The sequence below is a fragment of the Gopherus flavomarginatus genome, chromosome 1 (assembly GCF_025201925.1).
Source record: "Gopherus flavomarginatus isolate rGopFla2 chromosome 1, rGopFla2.mat.asm, whole genome shotgun sequence".
Lineage (NCBI taxonomy): Eukaryota > Metazoa > Chordata > Testudines > Testudinidae > Gopherus > Gopherus flavomarginatus.
In genome coordinates, this window is record NC_066617.1 from 160,399,519 (window position 1) to 160,417,834 (window position 18,316).

Genomic DNA, 18,316 nt, shown 5'->3' on the forward strand with positions numbered 1-18,316 from the left:
ATTTGTTTTTTTAATGCTTGTATTTTAATTCTGTCATTGCATATTTCTCTTTTTAAGATCTCACTGTTCCTTCCAAATTTCAACAGCATCAGCAATAAAACAGCTATTTCCCTGTATTTTGTTCAAAGCTACAGAAATAGGCTTCAGGGTACTCAGCATGTGTTCAGTAGTTCTCTTAAACCCAATGTTGAGAACTTTGGTTGTGACAGTACCATCTATTTTTTCACTATTTTGTTCACAAACTGTCATCAGATTAGGCCAGTTCTTGATATAGTGCTCAAAACAGTCTACTACTGAGTTCCATGGTACGTCTTGTGGGAGAGTTAGCTTGGCTTCTCCCACTTTTTTCCGAGCAGCTGTTGCAAAGTGGCTGTTATAGAAGTATTTTGCAATTTCAACAACATTAGCCTTTATTTCTGGAACACTGAACTTTTCGCTAGGAGGTGCATCAAATGAGCGCTGCAACCATATGTTATTAGCTTGGGACTCTCTTCACTCTAAATTTCTTCTCATCTTGGATACATTTGCAGCATTGTCTGGGACCAAGCTGCATACTAGACATTTGAATTTTTTTTCACAGTTTGTTATAGCTGTTATTGCTGCTACTTGTAGGTATTCTGCGGTGTCTGCATTTCCTGATGTATCAATTGTTTCTGTAAGGAAGACATTCCCTTCTTCTGTTGTCACACAAGCACATACAACAGGATCATTGTGAACATTGCTCCACCCATCAAGACTCAGGTTAACAATTTTAACCCTCTAGACCTTTTGCACACTGCTCAATTTCTCTTACACTTTATCCAGCAATTTGACTGCAACATCTGCTCTGTTGGGTGGACTGTATCCTGGTCTTAATGACTGAACCATGTTAATGAAGTGTGAGTTCTCAATCATACAGAAAGGAGAGTTTGTTGCATAAACAAACCGGGCAATTTTTTCATCAGTTACCTCTTTTTGTAATCTGCTGGTTCTTATCACAAACTTATCTATGGTTATTTCTGGATGATGGAGATTTTTTTTTCTTTTTGATAAATATTCTGTGGCTGTGTGACATACATGATCTGACTGAAACACTATAATTGGTAGATAACTCTGAAACTATAGAAAATGATGGTGATCTTGAAGGTGGATAGTCTTCAGAATCCTGTATGTTGAGGATGGATTCTCCTAAACAAAAATCAGTCAATGCAGTAATTTAATTATTATTATGATACTGCTCATTTTAGTATTACTCATTGCATTAACTGACACTCAGTATTACTTTAAAGGTGAAATTGTAAAAGGAAGATCTGCCTATTTCAGCTATTTATTTTTTTTATCACAACTGCATCTAAAATGATAGGACCATAGAGTAACAACTATATTTTTTGCTCAGACATGAGAATTCAAGAATAGTCCAGAAAGAAGACAGGCAGTCTTTAAGAAAGAAGTATGAAATAAAAAAAGTTTACCAACCTGAAGATCCTGCATGTTCAGACCTGTTCCTTTCATCGTCTTCAACGCAGCTTCCTCCTGAGAAGGAACACTTCTCATGATGTTGTTTCATTCGGGCAGCCAGGGCTTGCAATCCTTTGTTGCACTGTTTGCATTTTGCATGCATGCCTGTCTTACCCATGAGTAGAGGAACTTCATTAAAATATTCCCAAACTGGGTCTCTTTTACGGCCTGCTGCCATTATAGGTTTTCCCTTTTAGTGAAAGAATGGTATGGTAGATCTCAAGTCAATGAAGGCTACACTCAGAAGGACCTCAAGACTTCTGGAATATGCCTCATTGCGTTAGGCACACACAGTCACTGTCAGAGAGAGCTAACAGTCTAAACAGGCAAGGGTGATTGGGGGAGGGGAGAATTCTATTTAGTTTGTCTTTCCAGCTAATCATTCATATTATGCTCCTCATCACAGTGTCTGAGTGCCTAACCATGTTACAGATAAGCAGCTATTGGTTGTACTCAGAGATGGAAATGTTTCTCTCTCTCCTCTCCAGGGGCATGTCCCAAAAGAACATTTGGCTTTTCAGGAAAGAGGTGGGAGAAACTTTCTTCCTTTCTCTCTTCCCATCAGTGTCCTTCCATGTGATTTATTAGTGTAGTTGCCATTGCTGGGAGGAGGATGCTGTTACTGTGAAAGGATGAGTCTCACATTTCATCTTGAAGGCAGTGACATCATGGAAGAACCATAGATTCATAGTTTTGAAGGCCAGAAGGGATGTGTCTGACTATCTAGTGTGACTTCCTGCATGGCACGGGTCATAAACTTTACAGAAATAATTTCTGTTTGAACTAGAATAATTCCTGTTTGAATTAATCCTTCAGGATGGAGTTGTGCTGCTGAGAAAGTTCTGTCTCTTGCTATGCATCTTGCCTGTTTTGTAGACAGTTTCATGGTTTCTAATGAGCACAGCTATTATGACAGGTAAAGGCTACAGAGACAGAAGTCACATCGCTGGGTTAGTCCTGACTCTTGTGGTTCTTTAATCAGCACAAGGTCCTTGAGTTTGATCCAGTATTGGATAGTGAGACAGTATAGTGAGCCCTGTGCTCTAAAGACACAAGACAAATTCTCCTCTCTGTTACTTTAGTGCAACAACTTTGAAATTTCCAGAGAGGAGAGTTATTTAATTTGGATCATGTGACTTTGAGAGGAATTGCTGGCAGATATATGAGATCTATGCATTGCTGGGGTTCATAGAATATCAGTGTTGGAAGGAACCTCAGGAGGTCATCTAATAAACCCCCTGCTCAAAGCAGGACCAATCCCCAAACAAACTTTTGCCCCAGATCTCTAAATGGCCCCCTCAAGGAGAGAACTCACAACCCTGGGTTTAGCAGGCCAATGCTCCGACCACTAAGTTATCCCTCCCCCCGTTTGTGTGTGTTTGTATGGAAGCAAGCAGAGAGCAATAGGGATGTGCAAAGAGGGCCTTCCCAAGCTAAGGCACGGGAGACTAACGGTCAAGAATTCCCAAAATGACTGTAGTGGGTGCTGCAATGAATCACCATTGGGATCATTGACGTAATCACCCAGGCGAAACTCCACATAGAAATAATTCTATAGGGAGGGCTTCCTAGCTGAGTGCTATAGAGACAGTTCTGACACAGCTTTAACCTGTTGATTATCAAGCCATGTCACAAAGTCTTTCTGTACCCTGGCTTTTGACAAGGGGGTAGCTTAGGGAGACTGTAGGTAGGCTAAGGAGGGATGGGATCTGTGAACCACGGCAGAGGGAGGGGTGACAAGTCGTCATGCTGTCTTATTGGTTTAATTTGCATGACTTGCTCATTTGCTGCTGAAATGATGGGTGCCATTTTTACACTGCCAAATGAACACACATGAAAGGAGATGCCCGTGAGCACCCAGTACATATATAGCTTGGGATAGTTCTGTTCCAGCATGTTCACAACCTTTCATAACACTCAACATTTGGCCTGAAGTTTTTCATACTTGGTGCCTTCCCCAAAGGTGTATTAGATTATGAGGAGGAGGAGGAGAGTTTGAGGAAAACCCTTTTCTTCCCCCATTTTTGAGTTATGAAAAATTGATTAAAATTAATGTTTCTCATTGCAAAAATGGTCAAACAAACAAATCTAACCACATTAGGCCAGTGCAGTTCAGAGGTGTGGGGAGCCACCAGGGTTGCTGTTAGTCACCTTTGGGGCAATTTGATCCTCAGGTTGCTGGTCTTGCAGAGCAACTTTGAACAACCTTAAGGGGCCATTCCTGCAGCTGGGGATTGCTAGAGTGTAACAGTGCTCTGGCCATGCTTCCTTTCTCTTGGCCCCATCTTTTACACTGTGGGTGGGCTCCGGGGGTCAGTAACAGAGGTGGCATAAAGCTGGCTCAACACCACCCGAAGATTCCGTTCTGCTGAGGAAACTGCAGTGAGCCACTTAGCCAGGAGCACCAAATCATAGAAATGGGGGGCTGGAAGGGACCTCAAGAGCTCTTCTTGTCCAGCCCCTTGCACTGAGGAAGGACCATGTAAATCTGGACCATCCCTGACAGGTGTTTGTCCAACCTATACTGAAAAACCTCCAGTGACAGGGATTCTACAACCTCCCTGAGAAACCTATTTCAGTGCTTAACTACCCTCATAGTTAGAAAGTTTTTCGTAATATCTGACCTAAATCTCACTTGCCACAGATTAAGCCCATTACTTCTTGTCCTACCTTCAGTGGCCATAGAGAACAGTTGATCACCATCCTCTCTATAAAAGCCCTTACCATATTTGAAGTACTGTTATCAGGCTTTCCATCAGACTTCTTTTCTCAAGACTAAATATGCCCTGTTTTATTAACCTTTCCTCATAGGTCAGGTTTTTTAACCCTTGTATCATTTTTGTTGCTCTTCTCTGGACTACCTCCAATTTGCAAACATCTTTCCTAAAGTGCGGCACCCAGAACCGGACACAGTGCTTCAGCTGAGGTCTCACCAGGCCGAGTAGACTGGGGACAATTACCTCCCATGTTTTATGTATGACACTCCTGTTAATACACCCCAGAATGATATTAGCTTTTTCAGCAACTGCCTCATGTTGTTGACTCATATTCAATTTGTGATCCACTATAACCTCTTTTCAGTAGCTATGCATGTGATTTTTTTTCTTCCTGAGTGTGTAGTATTTTGCACTTATCTTTATTGAATTTCATCTTGTTGATTTCAGACCAATTCTCCAATTTGTCAAGGTCACTTTGAATTCTAATCATGTCCTCCAAAGTGCTTGAAACCATTCCTACTTTGGTGTCTTCTGTGAATTTTATAAGCATATTTTCCAGTCCATTATGCAAGTCATTAATGAAAATATTGAATAGCACCAGATCAAGGACAGACCCCTGCAGTACCTCGGTATATATATCCCCCCACTTTGACAGAAAACCATTGATAACTACTCTTTGAATATGGTCTTTAAAACCATTTTGCATCTATTTTATAGTAATTTCATTTAGACCACATTTCCCTAGCTGGTTTATGAGAATGTCACGTGGGACAGTGTCAAAAGCCTTACTAAAATCAAGATATATCACATCTACAGCTTTCCCCATCCAATAGGACAATAACCCTGACAAAGAAGGGAATTAGGTTTGTTTGCCATGATTTGTTCTTGACAAATCCATGTTGGCTATTCCTTATAACTGTTGTCCTCTAGGAGTTTAGTAGTTTGTTCCAGTATCTTTCCAAGTATTGAAGTTAGGCTGTTTGATCCATAATTCCCCAATTCTTTTTTTCTCTTTTTAAGGACAGGTACTATGTTTCCCCTTCTCCAGTCTTGTGGGACCTCACCTGTTCTCCATTTCTCAGAGATAATCATTAATGATTGTGAGATTGTTTCAGCTAGTTTCTTCAGTACCCTAGGGTGTATTTCATCAGGCCCTGGTGACTTTAATGCATCTAAATTATCTAAACATTGTTTAACCTGTTCTTTTTCTGTTTTGGTTGCATTTCTTCCTGGTGGTTGTTAATATTAATTATGTTGAGTATCTGGTCACCATTAACCTTTTTAGTGAAGATTGAAGTAAAATAGGCATTAAACACCTCATCCTTCTTGATATCATCAGTTATTAGCTCCGCTTCCCTTCTAAGGAGAGTACCTATACTTTCCTTCATCTTTTCTTGCTCTTAAATTATGTAAAGAACCAGTTCTTATTGCCTTTTATGTCCCTTGTTATGTATAACTCATTTTTGCCTTAGCCTTTCTGGTGTTGTCCCTACATGCTTGAGCTATTCTTTTGTTCTCACCCTTAGCAATTTGTTCATGTTTCCATTTCTTATAGGATTCCTTTTTGATTTTCAGGTCATTAAAGAGCTCCTGGGGGGGAGCCATGCTGCCTTCTCACTATTCTTCCTATCTTTCCTCTGCACTGGGATAGTTTGCTGTTGCACCTTTAATACTGGCTCTTTGAGAAACTGCCAGCTCTCCTTGAACTCCTTGTTTCCTCAGATTTTCTTCGCATGGCTCCATGCCTACCAGTTCTCTGAGTCTGTTACAGTCTGCTTGTTTGAAGTCCATTGTCCTTATTCTGCTGCTGTTGCTCCTTTCTTTCCTTAGAATCATGAAATCTATCATTTCATGGCTACTTTCATCCACATTGCCTTCCATCTTCAGATTCCCTACCAACTCCTCCCTGGTGGTTAGAATCAAGTCTAAAATGTCTGTCTCCCTGGTTAACTCCACCGCTTTCTGAAACAAAAAGTTGTCCCCAATACATCTGGCCCATTGTGTTCTGAATGGGAATACAGTGACAGTGGCTGAAGTTTGAAACTGATCCTTGATATGGGCAGAGACCTCACTAAGGACTGGTGCCTTGGCTTGGCTTGCAAGGACAGGCATGAAAATATTATAAAAGTATGAACAATCACTTCTGACTGACCTCACGGCATCTGCTAAGACTTTTAGTGGAGTACAAAGATGTCCACTCCTCTTATGACCTCTCCACACATTCTGTCTTGCTGACCTGAGCAGGATCCTATTGCTGGGAGAGAGTGAACATGAGGGGACATGTAAGTGTCATGCTACATTAAGTAGCAAAACCCTCCAGGAAAAAAACAAAAACCTTTCCCTTAATGGCCAGGACAAGAAAAAATGGCACTGGTGGGTTGGTATAGGAAATGGATCCAATAACCCCTTCCCGTCCCTCCCCAATGCATTGCTCCATGTTATAGCCCCAGTGGTGCTGTGCCGCATGTCACATAAGAGGTAAAGCCCCCCGGGAAGGCTCCCACTTGCCTTCTCCATTGTGCAATGGAACTGCACCAGTTATGCTACATTCAGACTCTCCTTGATCTGCTGGATCTGTGTCCTAAATGTCAAAATCCCGGCTGGTATGACCTTACTGCTGCAAATTATTACCACTAGAACCCAGGAAGGTTCAGCCTTTAGCCTTGCTTCGTGACACTGCAGCAATGGCTATGCCTGCTTTTCTGGTTAAATGTAGAGCTTAATCTATTACTGTTTGTCCTACAGAGTGTATGGGACACACAATGTGGCCGAGTTAATGCTGCTGTGAGGAACCTTAACGTCTGTATTTCCTGATTGTCTTGGGATTATAACTGTGCAGCCTTCACACTGCATTAATGTAGTGATTTGCATTTAATAGGAAAGGACTCTGCCAGCTGAGTGTGCTGGGGACAGCAGGGGATTGGATCTGAACCAAAAGGATGACTGGCTCCTATACTTGTGTAATGAGAGAAAGCAAAACCTCAGATTGAAACACACTTAAACTCCAGATCTGGATATGAATTTAGTGGTTTGGGCTCTTTTCTAAATCTTAGCTGGTATAAATTGGTGGAGCTCTTTTGAAGCCCATGGAGCTATGTCGATTTGAGGATCTGGCCTATATTTCTTTCTAATCTGATCTCTCTAGGTATTTCTAAACCCTAGTCACTGGGCACTAGTCTCACACACAAGAGTAGATGCTTCTCTGATTTTTATCCAAATTAATCAGACCGGTTGGCACAACTGCTTTCAACTACCTGAAAGGGGGTTCCAAAGAGGATGGATCTAGACTGTACTCAGCGGTATCAGATGACAGAACAAGGAGTAATGGTCTCAAGTTGCATTTGGGAAGGTTTAGGTTGAATATTAAGAAAAACTTTTTCAATAGGAGGGTGGTGAAGCACTGGAATGGGTTACCTAGGGAGGTGGTGGAATCTTCTTTCTTAGAGGTTTTTAAGGTCAGACTTGACAAAGCCCTGGCTGGGATGATTTAGTTGGGGACTGGTCCTGCTTTGAGCAAGGGGATTGGACTAGATGAGCTCCTGAGGTCCCTTCCAGCCCTGATATTTTATGAACACAGGTAGGCTGGAGATCTCATGAGAACAGCTTGCTTGGAGGATTCCTGGTACTTCATGTTCCCAGTTACGATTGAATCACTTTCCCCTCTGGAAAAAGCCTTTTTTTGCATTTCAAGGTATGGCTAGAGCAGCCTTTGTGATTACAGGCCGTTATTGTCAGAGCAGATGATGACAATGGCTCCTGCAGAACTGTCGTGTGACCTGCTGTCTAGCTCTGTAAATCAATTTGTGGCCACTTAAAGGATTTTATTTTGCTATTCTTGATCTCACCCATTACAATATCCTTTCCTGGTCACTGCAGAGAGGCTCTGCCACTGTTTAATGAGATTGTCTTCTTGAGGACCCTCATGTAAGATCTTCTCTCTGTCTAGTCACTGCTGACCTCATCTTCCTTTCCTTTATTAGTCCCTTACGTGCTGAGGAGCTGTGCCAAGTTCATTGAGACCCACGGCATTGTGGATGGAATCTACCGGCTCTCTGGAGTGACATCCAACATACAGAAGCTGAGGTAAGGGCAGGGGTCTGACTGCAAAGTGGGAGTTCAGTGGCATTGCTCAGTACCATTGTGTGGGGCTAGTCGAGACATAGACTTGTTGAATGTGGTTTCTCGGTGGTGTAATGAGGGCAGCATATCCCAACCCTGGTACAGAGGAGACCAGGTTTAGAGACAACCTTAGTTCCTAACACTGGTAAAGACCAAATACACTACTTTACGGAGACTAATTTTTGTCCCCCCAAAAGCACCTCCCTCTGGATCCATTAACAGAGTACCTTAGGGGCAGCCCAGGAGTATCCAAACTCAGGAGAGGATAGTCGCTGTATGTCAGTTTTAGGACCCATCAGTGGAGCTTTGTGAGGGAAACCAGAGATGAATGAATCTGGAGTCTGAGCTTCAGGAGAGGATCTGGGCCAGGTTGCAGGTAAAAGAGGCAGATCTCTGCTTTCCATTCTATAACATTTCTCTTTTCCCTCTGTCTGTGACAGATAACTAGGCATGGACTGTTTCCAGCTCCTGTTCTTCCAGGCTGTTATGTCCCTGTCTGTGTTGTTTCAGGCAGGAGTTTGGCTCTGATCAATGTCCAGACCTGACAAGGGAAGTTTACCTTCAGGACATTCACTGTGTGGGGTCACTCTGCAAGCTGTACTTCAGGGAGCTGCCAAACCCCCTCCTCACTTATGAGCTCTACAAGAAATTTACGGTGAGCCTTTTATTCTTGTTCACAGCCCGGCATGCACATGTGTTTTGGTAAAGGTAGTTGTTTGTGTTTTAGTCTCACTCTGATGACCCTGTGTCAGAGTTTTGTGTGTGTGTGTGTGTGTGTGTGTGTGTGTGTGTGTGTGTGTGTGTGTGTGTGTGTGTGTGTGTGTGTGTGTGTGTGTGTGTGTGTAGGTGGATCATCCATCAGTGCTCAGGCACACTTGTTCTGTCTCTTCATTTTGTCTGTTGCTGTCTCTCTCTCTCACTTTGTTTCTCTCTGTCCCTTCCTTGTTTCCCTCATTCTTTCTCTTCGCTATTTCCGTCCCTCTATCCTTGTGTTACACTGTCTCCTTCTCTTCCATATCTCCCTCTCTCGTTCTGTTTTTTCTCATTCTTTCCCTTACTCACTTTTCTTTCCCTTTTTCTCTTTGTCTCATTGAACCTTTCCTTCCTTCCTCCCTCCCTCCTCTCCTTCCCTAATTCTGTTTCTTTCCTCCATTGCTGTCCTTTGCTTGTAATTTTTATAACATGTGAATACACAGGGCCTGATTGTCTGATGCACTGTGCAGTCATTTACACCTGTTCACAGTGAGTGCACAGTGGGTGTAAAATACTACTTCTTGCTGATGTGCTAGTGTTTTTCACTCCGTTTGCATTGAGGTAAATTGTGACACAAGGTAGAGGGCAATGGAAAATCAGGCCATAATGAGCATGTCCTGGATACAAAGAGCAGGTGAAAGTGGAAACTGTTCAAGCAGAAATCTGTAACCTCATTTAAAGTAATAATTCCATTTTGCAACGTGAATATAGTTTATGTGTGGATACAAGTAGGAGTCTGGGAGCAGACTGCTGGGGCCAGAAAAATAGACTGTAACCCTTGCTGCTGAGCCTCCTTAAGTCTGTCCTGGGGACCATAGCTGGACTTCTAAAAGGGCTGGACAATTTGATGACAAATAATATTTTATTATTAGCAGTGCAGATAGGAACACCTGTAGTTAAGGTTACCTGATGCTTTCCACTATAAACTCCTGCATTCATTTGGTTATGACTTTGCCAATCTTTAACCATTTTGGCAGAAATTTTTCATACTGTCTGTCTGTCTCTCATATTGAATGTTTTTGGAAAGTTTCAGCTAAAACAGTTCAGCCATTTCTCAGAATGATATTAGGGAAAAATGCATCGTATTGCCCATGTTCGAAGATTCTTACAACTGTTTCGTTGAGAAGCTCTGGTGTCCCCCTTTAGATCTGAAGCAGGGACTAGAAAATTGACTGAGGGATCACCCTGGTGTCAGGAAGGTTAGATACCATGGTGATGAGCATGGTATATGAATTTATATAGAACAGAATAGCCTTTTGTTTTCCCCTTGAAAATATGCGCAAGTTGGCCGAGTTTTAAGTCTCTGAACAATCTCAGTTTGCACTTGCTCACTAGAGACTTGTTAGAGTTTGGCAGCTAAATTCTCCAAAGGTTCCATCTGTATTTAGCATGCTCCAACTAAGGGCTGCAGGGGCTGAACAGGACTTTCCCTGCAATTACTGCTCCTGGCTGCCCAGGGACAACTATCATGCCCAACATAGGAACTGAGAGCAGGAAGATGGTCTCTCTTGTGTTTTCACTCCTGAACCCAGGCAGAAGGACAAGAAGGAGGAAAAAGCTGATGAGAATGCAAAGAGGTGAGGAGCCGGTTCTGGGGGGTAGTGAGGGAGGGGACTGGGATAAGGAGTAGAGGGGATGAAGGACTGCGATGATTAAGATTTGGCAAAGTCAAAAGCAACTGAAAACAGGTTCTTATTACAGCTGTGTGAAATTGTTCAGCCAAAACCTGTTTTTGGCAAAAAATGCAAGATTGGGTGACATTGGAACGTTTTGTGAATTCGTGTTGGTTTTGCCAAATTTTTTGGGTAAAATAATTTTTAAAAATCCAAACATGAAAATGTTTCATTATGACTTTTTTTTAAAGGAAATGTTTCATTTTTTCAGCACTAATAACTTTTTGTTTGGAAATTTCCTTCACATTAATTTTTTTAGAATTAAAATGTGAAAAAACACTCAAAATCAAAATGAAACATTTTGTTTCAGGTCAAATGAAATGTTTTGTTTGACCCAAAACAATTTTTTTTCAACACTTTGATCCGCTGAACATTTTGAAAAATGTTGGCTTGAGGTTGACCTGAAACAATTAAAAAAAAAAAAAGTCAGAGTTGCAAGCACACGGCAAAATCCATTATTCATAGAGCTCTAGTTCTTATAACGGGAATTGTTGGGCAGCCTTAACTATAGGCATTGCTACTTACAGTGGGTAACCGATTTGGCTAGAAATACTAACAGAAGCCAAGAAAAAGAAACTATTCCCCAGAGTCTGGCGAAAACCACCAGAAGGGGAGTCTGGTTGAATGTAGGATGGGTGCCCCAGTGTCTAGACAGCAGTGTGCGGGTGGGAGGCAGGGATGCCTGCTAATCCTACCCTGTCTGCCTCACTCAGCACTGTGTCTGAGGAAGGATAGGCACAGCTTTGAGTCACCACAGTGATTCAGACATTCGTGTCTCAGGATAGGGAAATTCTTAATGACTAGAGAGGGATTAGCCTTTCGGCTTCAACCGTATCAAGTTTATATATATCATGACCCTGCCATGGCATTGCTGCATATTTATCTTTGCAGTATGACACTCCCTCCTGCTCTGGTCCTTCACCAGCTCATAATCCAGTCCTGATTGAGTTGGTGACTCTGGCACTGGCAGACTCATTCTAACACTAGTGTAAAGGGACTGATTGCTTCATCAAACCAATTCAATAACAGAAGGCCACACACCTTCTTCCTCCCTCAGTGTTACTCCATTTGCTAGCCAGAGGCTACCAGCTGAGCACACCCAGTGTGGTCACTGGAGTAGAAGGTATCAGAGGGTAGCCGTGTTAGTCTGGATCTGTAAAAGCAGCAAAGAATCCTGTGGCACCTTATAGACTAACAGACGTTTTGGAGCATGAGCTTTCGTGGGTGAATACCCACTTCCTCAGATGCATGTAATGGAAATATCCAGGGGCAGGTATATATATGTGTGCTAGCAAGCTTATCTCTAGCTTGCTTGCTAGCACACATATATATACCTGCCCCTGGATATTTCCATTACATGCATCTGAGGAAGTGGGTATTCACCCACGAAAGCTCATGCTCCAAAACGTCTGTTAGTCTATAAGGTGCCACAGGATTCTTTGCTGCTTTTGGAGTAGAAGGGTAATAGATCACGTGTATCCTTGACTGTGCATCTGAAACACCCTGTCTCCTTCTAATTTTTTCTTCCCATTCACAAGGTGAAACAATCAGTAATTAATGCTAAATTTGAAAAAAAAGACATTAAATAAAAGCAATTGGTTTTTCTTGGGATTCTGTATCCTCTGCTTCTTGCTGTTCTGAATCTATAATTCCACATGTTGAAGATGATCCCCCCTGGTTTTGTAAGCCATGCCATGAGTTTCTAGCTCAGTTGGCTGAGAAGTAAGGCTGTTGGGTCTGAGTCAGTCATGACATCACACAAATCAGCATTTGCTTGCTGTCTGTTTCAGCTTCCTTTCCTAGAATCTAGAAATGAAACGTATGAGCCAAAATCTGCACAGATTTACAGCCATGCAACCTAGCTGATATCTGATGTTTCAGATTTGCATCCAAATGTTTGGATGCTTCTCCTGATCCATCTTTGGTCAGAAACAATGGCCTGGAAATCTCACACGAGAAGCGTTGGATTTATTGTGCTTCTTGTCTCTGAAATGGTGGAAACAGGTCTTTTTTATAGGTCAGTACTTCCACTGGTGGATTGAAACAAAAAATAATCAGCTGAGATGGGTCTGAGTTGTAAGATTTAGATCTGGAGCAGAACTTCCCCCAATTCAGGAGTTTTTAGCTCTGCGTTTTCAGTTCAGCCATAGGAGAGATGGGGTCAGGCACAAAGCTCAGATGTGAATTTCCCAAGTTCAGAGGTATCAGAGCTGTCTTTTTAGCTGGGACTGTCTCTGGAGCTGAGGCTTGTGGAGATAAAAAATAAATAAATAAATAAATTACTGGTTAACTTCCACCCTACTAATTTCTTTGACCCTCAGAAAAGGCTCAATTCTTGCTTTGAATGAAGATTAAGGTCAGATCTTATTTAATCCAAATAAGGTGTCCGTCTCTCTGTCCATCAGATGTTTTGACGTTGGAGGCAGGCTGGTGGAATATGAACACCTGATCTCTCTCTGTATGTTCATTATTGATGCAAAATCCTCTCCTTGATGGATGCCTGATTAATAGTATTTAAGTTTGTCAGCACACGTGTACCATGTCAGTGATGTTAAAGGACTGGCGTTGGTGATCCTGGTTATGCTCTTATTGGTGAGATCATTGGTAACAGTGGTGAAGTTATTGACTGATGACGTCAAAGGTTTTGTTGATGATTTTGCTGCCTGATGTGGTAACTGTCGTGGTGGTGGTGTCTACTATGCACCTGTGGTTGTGGGCTGACAACAAAGACCAGAAATAGGTTCAAGCCACAGAATTCAAATCTGGGTTCTGAAAGTGGGGGCTGCTTGGATCCTGGCATGCAGTTCATGCCCATCTCTGGTAGCGAAATTGATGATTGCAATTTACATGTGGTATTGTATAAAGGATGGCTTATAGCGAAAAGAATAGTGACAAGAATAGTGACAGCAGAATAAATAATGGAAATGTAGTAGTGACAGTGAAAACACAGGAAGGTGTTTCTGTGGCTGTGGTTGGTGATTTCAGATTAATAATATTTAAGCAACTGATGGTTAGGAATGGATTGTTTTCTTTATCTCAGCTCTAGCTTTGCTCACATCCTTACATAGGCAAAACTCCAATTGGCAGGCATGGTCACAGTATCTTTCTTGGAACTCACTCCAATCCCCAGAAGTAGAAGTGTGGGCAGATGGATCCTACATAGCCTCACATTGTTTAAAGTTCCTAGTGGCTTGTCCTCTCCAATTGCAATGTTGAAAGGGAAGCTGAAAGAAGACTAACAATGCAGAGAAGAACTCCCAGGAACTGAGACAATAGGTTCTTCTATCCCTCTCAGCTCTACTCTGCAGAGAACTGCCGGGCTGTGGTGGTGGGGAGGTGCATAGGCTCAGTTTTATCTATGCTATTCCACTCGAATCACTAATGTAGACTTTTGTTACTCTATGTGATTGTATTTCTAGGCATTTCATTGTAGCTACTCTAAAATACCTCATCATTACAGGAGCTGCTATATCTATATATGGTAGATAATAATGCTTGTTTTTATTTATAAATTACTTTGCCTTTCACCCCATAAGCCCCAAGCTGTTTTCATTTCACAGGGTATAAAAAGGACTCATTTTTTATTTGTTTTCAAAAAAATTTTGGAAAAAGTTTCAATATTTTTCATTTTGTTATTTATCATTTCCTCCTGTTTTCCTTTCATTTCTCTTCCCTCTTTTCCTCCAGCCCCTCTCAATATTTTTTCTTTTTTTTTCTTTCCATTTTCCCCCCAGTCATTGTATGTGTGTGGGAGAAATCAATTTTCAAAAATGAGTGGGAGAAGTGGGGAGGGGGAAGGAAAGAGTCAAAAAGAAGAAAAAGGAAATACATCTCACAGCTGAAGATCTCAAAGTGTTTAATGAATTAAGGCCCAGACTTTCAGCCGTGAACTGAAGGAGACTAGGGCTCTATGCCCCACAGCGAGATGAGTAAGTATGGTTATTCTTACAGGGAGGTGAAGTGACTTGCTTAAGGTCTCACAGAAAGTCAGTGGCAGGACTTCCTACTCATAGCTCTGTAATGTAATGAGACAATGCTCCCTCTGACACCTGCCAGGCCTCTGTACGTGTCTCTCTCTGTCACTCTCTCACTCCCTCTAAATCCGTCACTTCAACAGACTTTCCTCTCTCTCCACAGGAGGCAATATCTCGCTGCCCGGAGGAGGAGCAATTGGCCTGTATTCAAAATGTCATCCAGGAACTTCCACCATCACATTATAGGTAAGAACTCAGCAGTTGAAACTGTGGGGATCCATGCGGTGGCTCTTAGCTGTGGGAACGATTCTCTGAAATGGCTTCTGCTTCGAGGAGGAGCTGAGAGGTGGGTTCATTCATTGCCACCAAATTCAAGAGCAATTCACCTGTCCTCTAAATAAAATTGAACAGATCATTGCATTAAGTGTCTGAAAGAGCAACCAGCCCTCTCCAGCTTCTGTCAACCCGAGTCTCCCTCCCAGCTGCCATAACGTACTTGGCCAGTTGCGCAGTCCTGTCCAAGTGGGAGAAGGCAATTAAGCCATGCATTTAAGCATACAAGGTGATCTGAGCTTCCGTAGCCGCCATATGCATCAGTAGCCCCCCTCTTCCTGCTTCCCACTGTCCATCCTCCTCAAATTCATTTGGGTTGTACCACATGAAGCCATCCACAATAACAACATCCATAGTGTTCTGCGCCAGTGCTCAAAAACTGTGACATAACAAATCACTGCTCTGGCTTTGAGCCATGGTGCCCATTTTGCCAGTCTCATATATACAGACACCACAGTCACTGCGGGAGACTGAAACCAGTACCATCATCACCAAAACACAGGCCTCTCTACCTCTTGGGCTAAAGGAGAATTCTGTTAGCAGATCTTATATGGCAGACTGCTGTACTTGTGGGGGCTAGCAACTAACGGGAGACTTGATCACATGTGCAGGAGCTGAAGACTTTTTCTTTATCCAAACCAAATGCTTGCAGGACTTTGGAATACCTGATCAAGCATCTGACTCACCTGGCCTCCTTCAGCAACATGACCAACATGCACACCAGGAACCTGGCCCTAGTGTGGGCACCTAATCTCCTCAGGTACAGTAAGGACCTCTTTTCACTTCACTCTTAGGGCAGTGCTGCTGAGCTACTGCTGGAGCATCTGAGAGTGAAACTGACCCGACAGTAAACAGAGACTGATCAGTCAATCACAGACTGATCCCGCTGAGAAAAATGCAAAGAAATAAACAGCATAAATAATAGTGCAAAGTAAATATGATTTAAAAAATTCTCCCAAATTGGATAACCTGAGGTTTTACTACTAATATCCAGGGAAGGAAATCTATGGATTTCTAAAAACTATATTCTTTTTGACAGTGTCCATTTAAAAATGAGGTGTTTGCTCATCACTATGGGATTGAAGCAACTGTTTTCAAAATATGGGTGGTAAAGTTTGATAGGGTAGAGCAATGAGTGACTAGGGAAGGGGAGATGGTGGTACATGTTATAGACAACTTGAATCCAAATCCATTTTGGTCGCAAGTGAAATGAGTTTGAAGATCTTAAGATAGTTGCTAGTGGACATTTGCTGGTATCACAAGATCACCAAGCATTTTTTCATAATTTACCCTGCCTGAAAATCTCTGCTGAGAGCCAGTCTTGTGATTGGATCAAATGTTGAAACTATTGAACATTGCAAAGTGGACGTTTATATTCATACATTTCCATTCCAGCTTCTGTCCTTCTTGTCAAATGACCTGAAGTCTGTTTCCTTTGTAATGCAAGTCCCTGGGAGGACAAGAAAGAGGCAGGCAATGCAACTGCAGTCTCTTTACATGGTTATCCAGTTGGCAATGCTCCAAGCCGTTATCTAACAAACCACTCATTAACTTTACAAAGGATCCATTGCCCAGAGATAATTTCTTCAGTAACACTTTGGCATGTCAAGATAAGGAAGGTTTTTCTGCTGAGAGAGTGAGAATGCAAGAGTGCTGGGTGGAGTGAAGGAAGGGACAGGGACATAAAGACAATCATAAAAAAATAGCAGGAAAAAGAAGAACCTGAGACGTGGAATTCAAATCTGGTCTTCCCTCAGATTTGATTGGGTTCAGTTCTGGTGGTTTGACTTCAAATCCACCTTACAGAGATAAGCCCAAACTACAAAGTTTGGAGCCGAATCCAGAGTCTGAGGGGGAGCTGGGCCCAGTGTTCTGGTTTAATCTCTAAAAGGAATAGAGAAAGAGGACAGAGAGAAGATCAGAAAGGAAAAATAGAATGGTGGAAATAGGAAAAAGAAAACTTCTGATGAATAAAACTAGTGAAAATAAAAAGGAGAGAGAGGAAATGCAGAAAGCAACACAGAAGAAAAAAGGAGAGACGGGAGAGGACATGGGGAAAGAATAAAGAAAGAATGGAAAGTTAAGAGAGAGTAAAGGACTGGAAGAGTGAAAAGAACGAAACTCAGAGCAACAGTGCATAAAAAATTTCTATTCCAGGACATTCCTGCTGTATCAGGGAAAGGTTCGATCCATGACCCACTGGGGAAGGTCAAAGCAATTCTTTCCCTCACATACTGTATCTTAGGATGCAGGGGTTTTATTGTATTTATGGCCACTCCCCCTGTGGTACAGGTCAAAGGAGATTGAGGCTGTCGGCTGCAATGGGGATGCAGCTTTCCTGGAGGTGCGAGTCCAGCAGTTGGTGATTGAGTTTATCTTGAATCACGTGGATCAGATCTTCAGCAACAACATAACAACCAGCTCCATGGAGCATGATGGTAACTACCTCCCCTGCCACATATGCTAACTGCTGGCCGCTCTAACCCTAGTCCCATCTCCTCCCACCAACACTCCAGTTTCAACCCCGTCCTTTCTCATAGACACTCCAAAACCTTCTTACCAGTACCCCAACCCCTCATTGACCCTAACACTTCTCACCAACACCCCAAATCCTTCTCCTCAACATCCCCGATCATCCCTACCAAAATGCAAACCCACTCTAAACCTTCCCACCAATGCCTGACCTGACTAATCATGACACTTTTCATCAATGCCCTTCTCACCAGCATGACAGTACTCCCAATCCCAACACTAACCTTTCCCATCGACCCTCACAGATCTACCCTTGATATCCCAACCCATCCTAACCTTTCCCACAGCCACGCCACTTAGCCCTTCTTACCAATGCCCAGAACCCTAAAACTTCCCACGAACAGCCTGAGCCCCGCCTAAAATCTTCTTACAATGTCAGGCCTTCTCCAGTCATAGCTCTGCACACCCTTATCCCCATCTCTGTCCACAGCCTTCTCCTTCCTTTGCTCATCATGTCTTATCCTAGCCCTTCCTGCCATCAGAAAACATGCCCAAAACGACAGCGTGTGCTTTGCATGGCATTCAGAGCATCTGTCTAAGGATTTGCTGCTTTATAACCAAGGGCATTATTTCATAAACTGAGAATTTGTCCTGGACTTCAGCAGAGTTGGGAAATACTGTTATTGTTACTCAGAGACAGGCTTGTAGAGAAAGTGCTTTTAATGGGGGCTCTTGGTCCTGATTAGCCTCATGTAACCTCAAACATGTGCACCTCTAT

The 18,316-nt window shown here is 42.5% G+C and overlaps 1 protein-coding gene across 5 annotated transcripts in view; it reads left to right on the forward strand.

The window, feature by feature from the left end:
* The window catches only part of ARHGAP31 (Rho GTPase activating protein 31), an 879,079-nt gene that overhangs the window by 56,020 nt on the left and 804,743 nt on the right, over positions 1 to 18,316 (forward strand). For 3 of the 5 annotated variants that reach the window (XM_050956546.1, XM_050956561.1, XM_050956551.1), the window contains exons 2-6: positions 8,195 to 8,297; positions 8,844 to 8,988; positions 14,897 to 14,979; positions 15,719 to 15,826; positions 17,359 to 17,504. In XM_050956546.1, the coding sequence (XP_050812503.1) occupies positions 8,195 to 8,297; positions 8,844 to 8,988; positions 14,897 to 14,979; positions 15,719 to 15,826; positions 17,359 to 17,504 (585 nt within the window). Of the gene's footprint in view, positions 1 to 8,194; positions 8,298 to 8,843; positions 8,989 to 14,896; positions 14,980 to 15,718; positions 15,827 to 17,358; positions 17,505 to 18,316 lie in introns of those variants that run through there. The other 2 variants (XM_050956569.1, XM_050956578.1) reach the window with 2 other exon arrangements.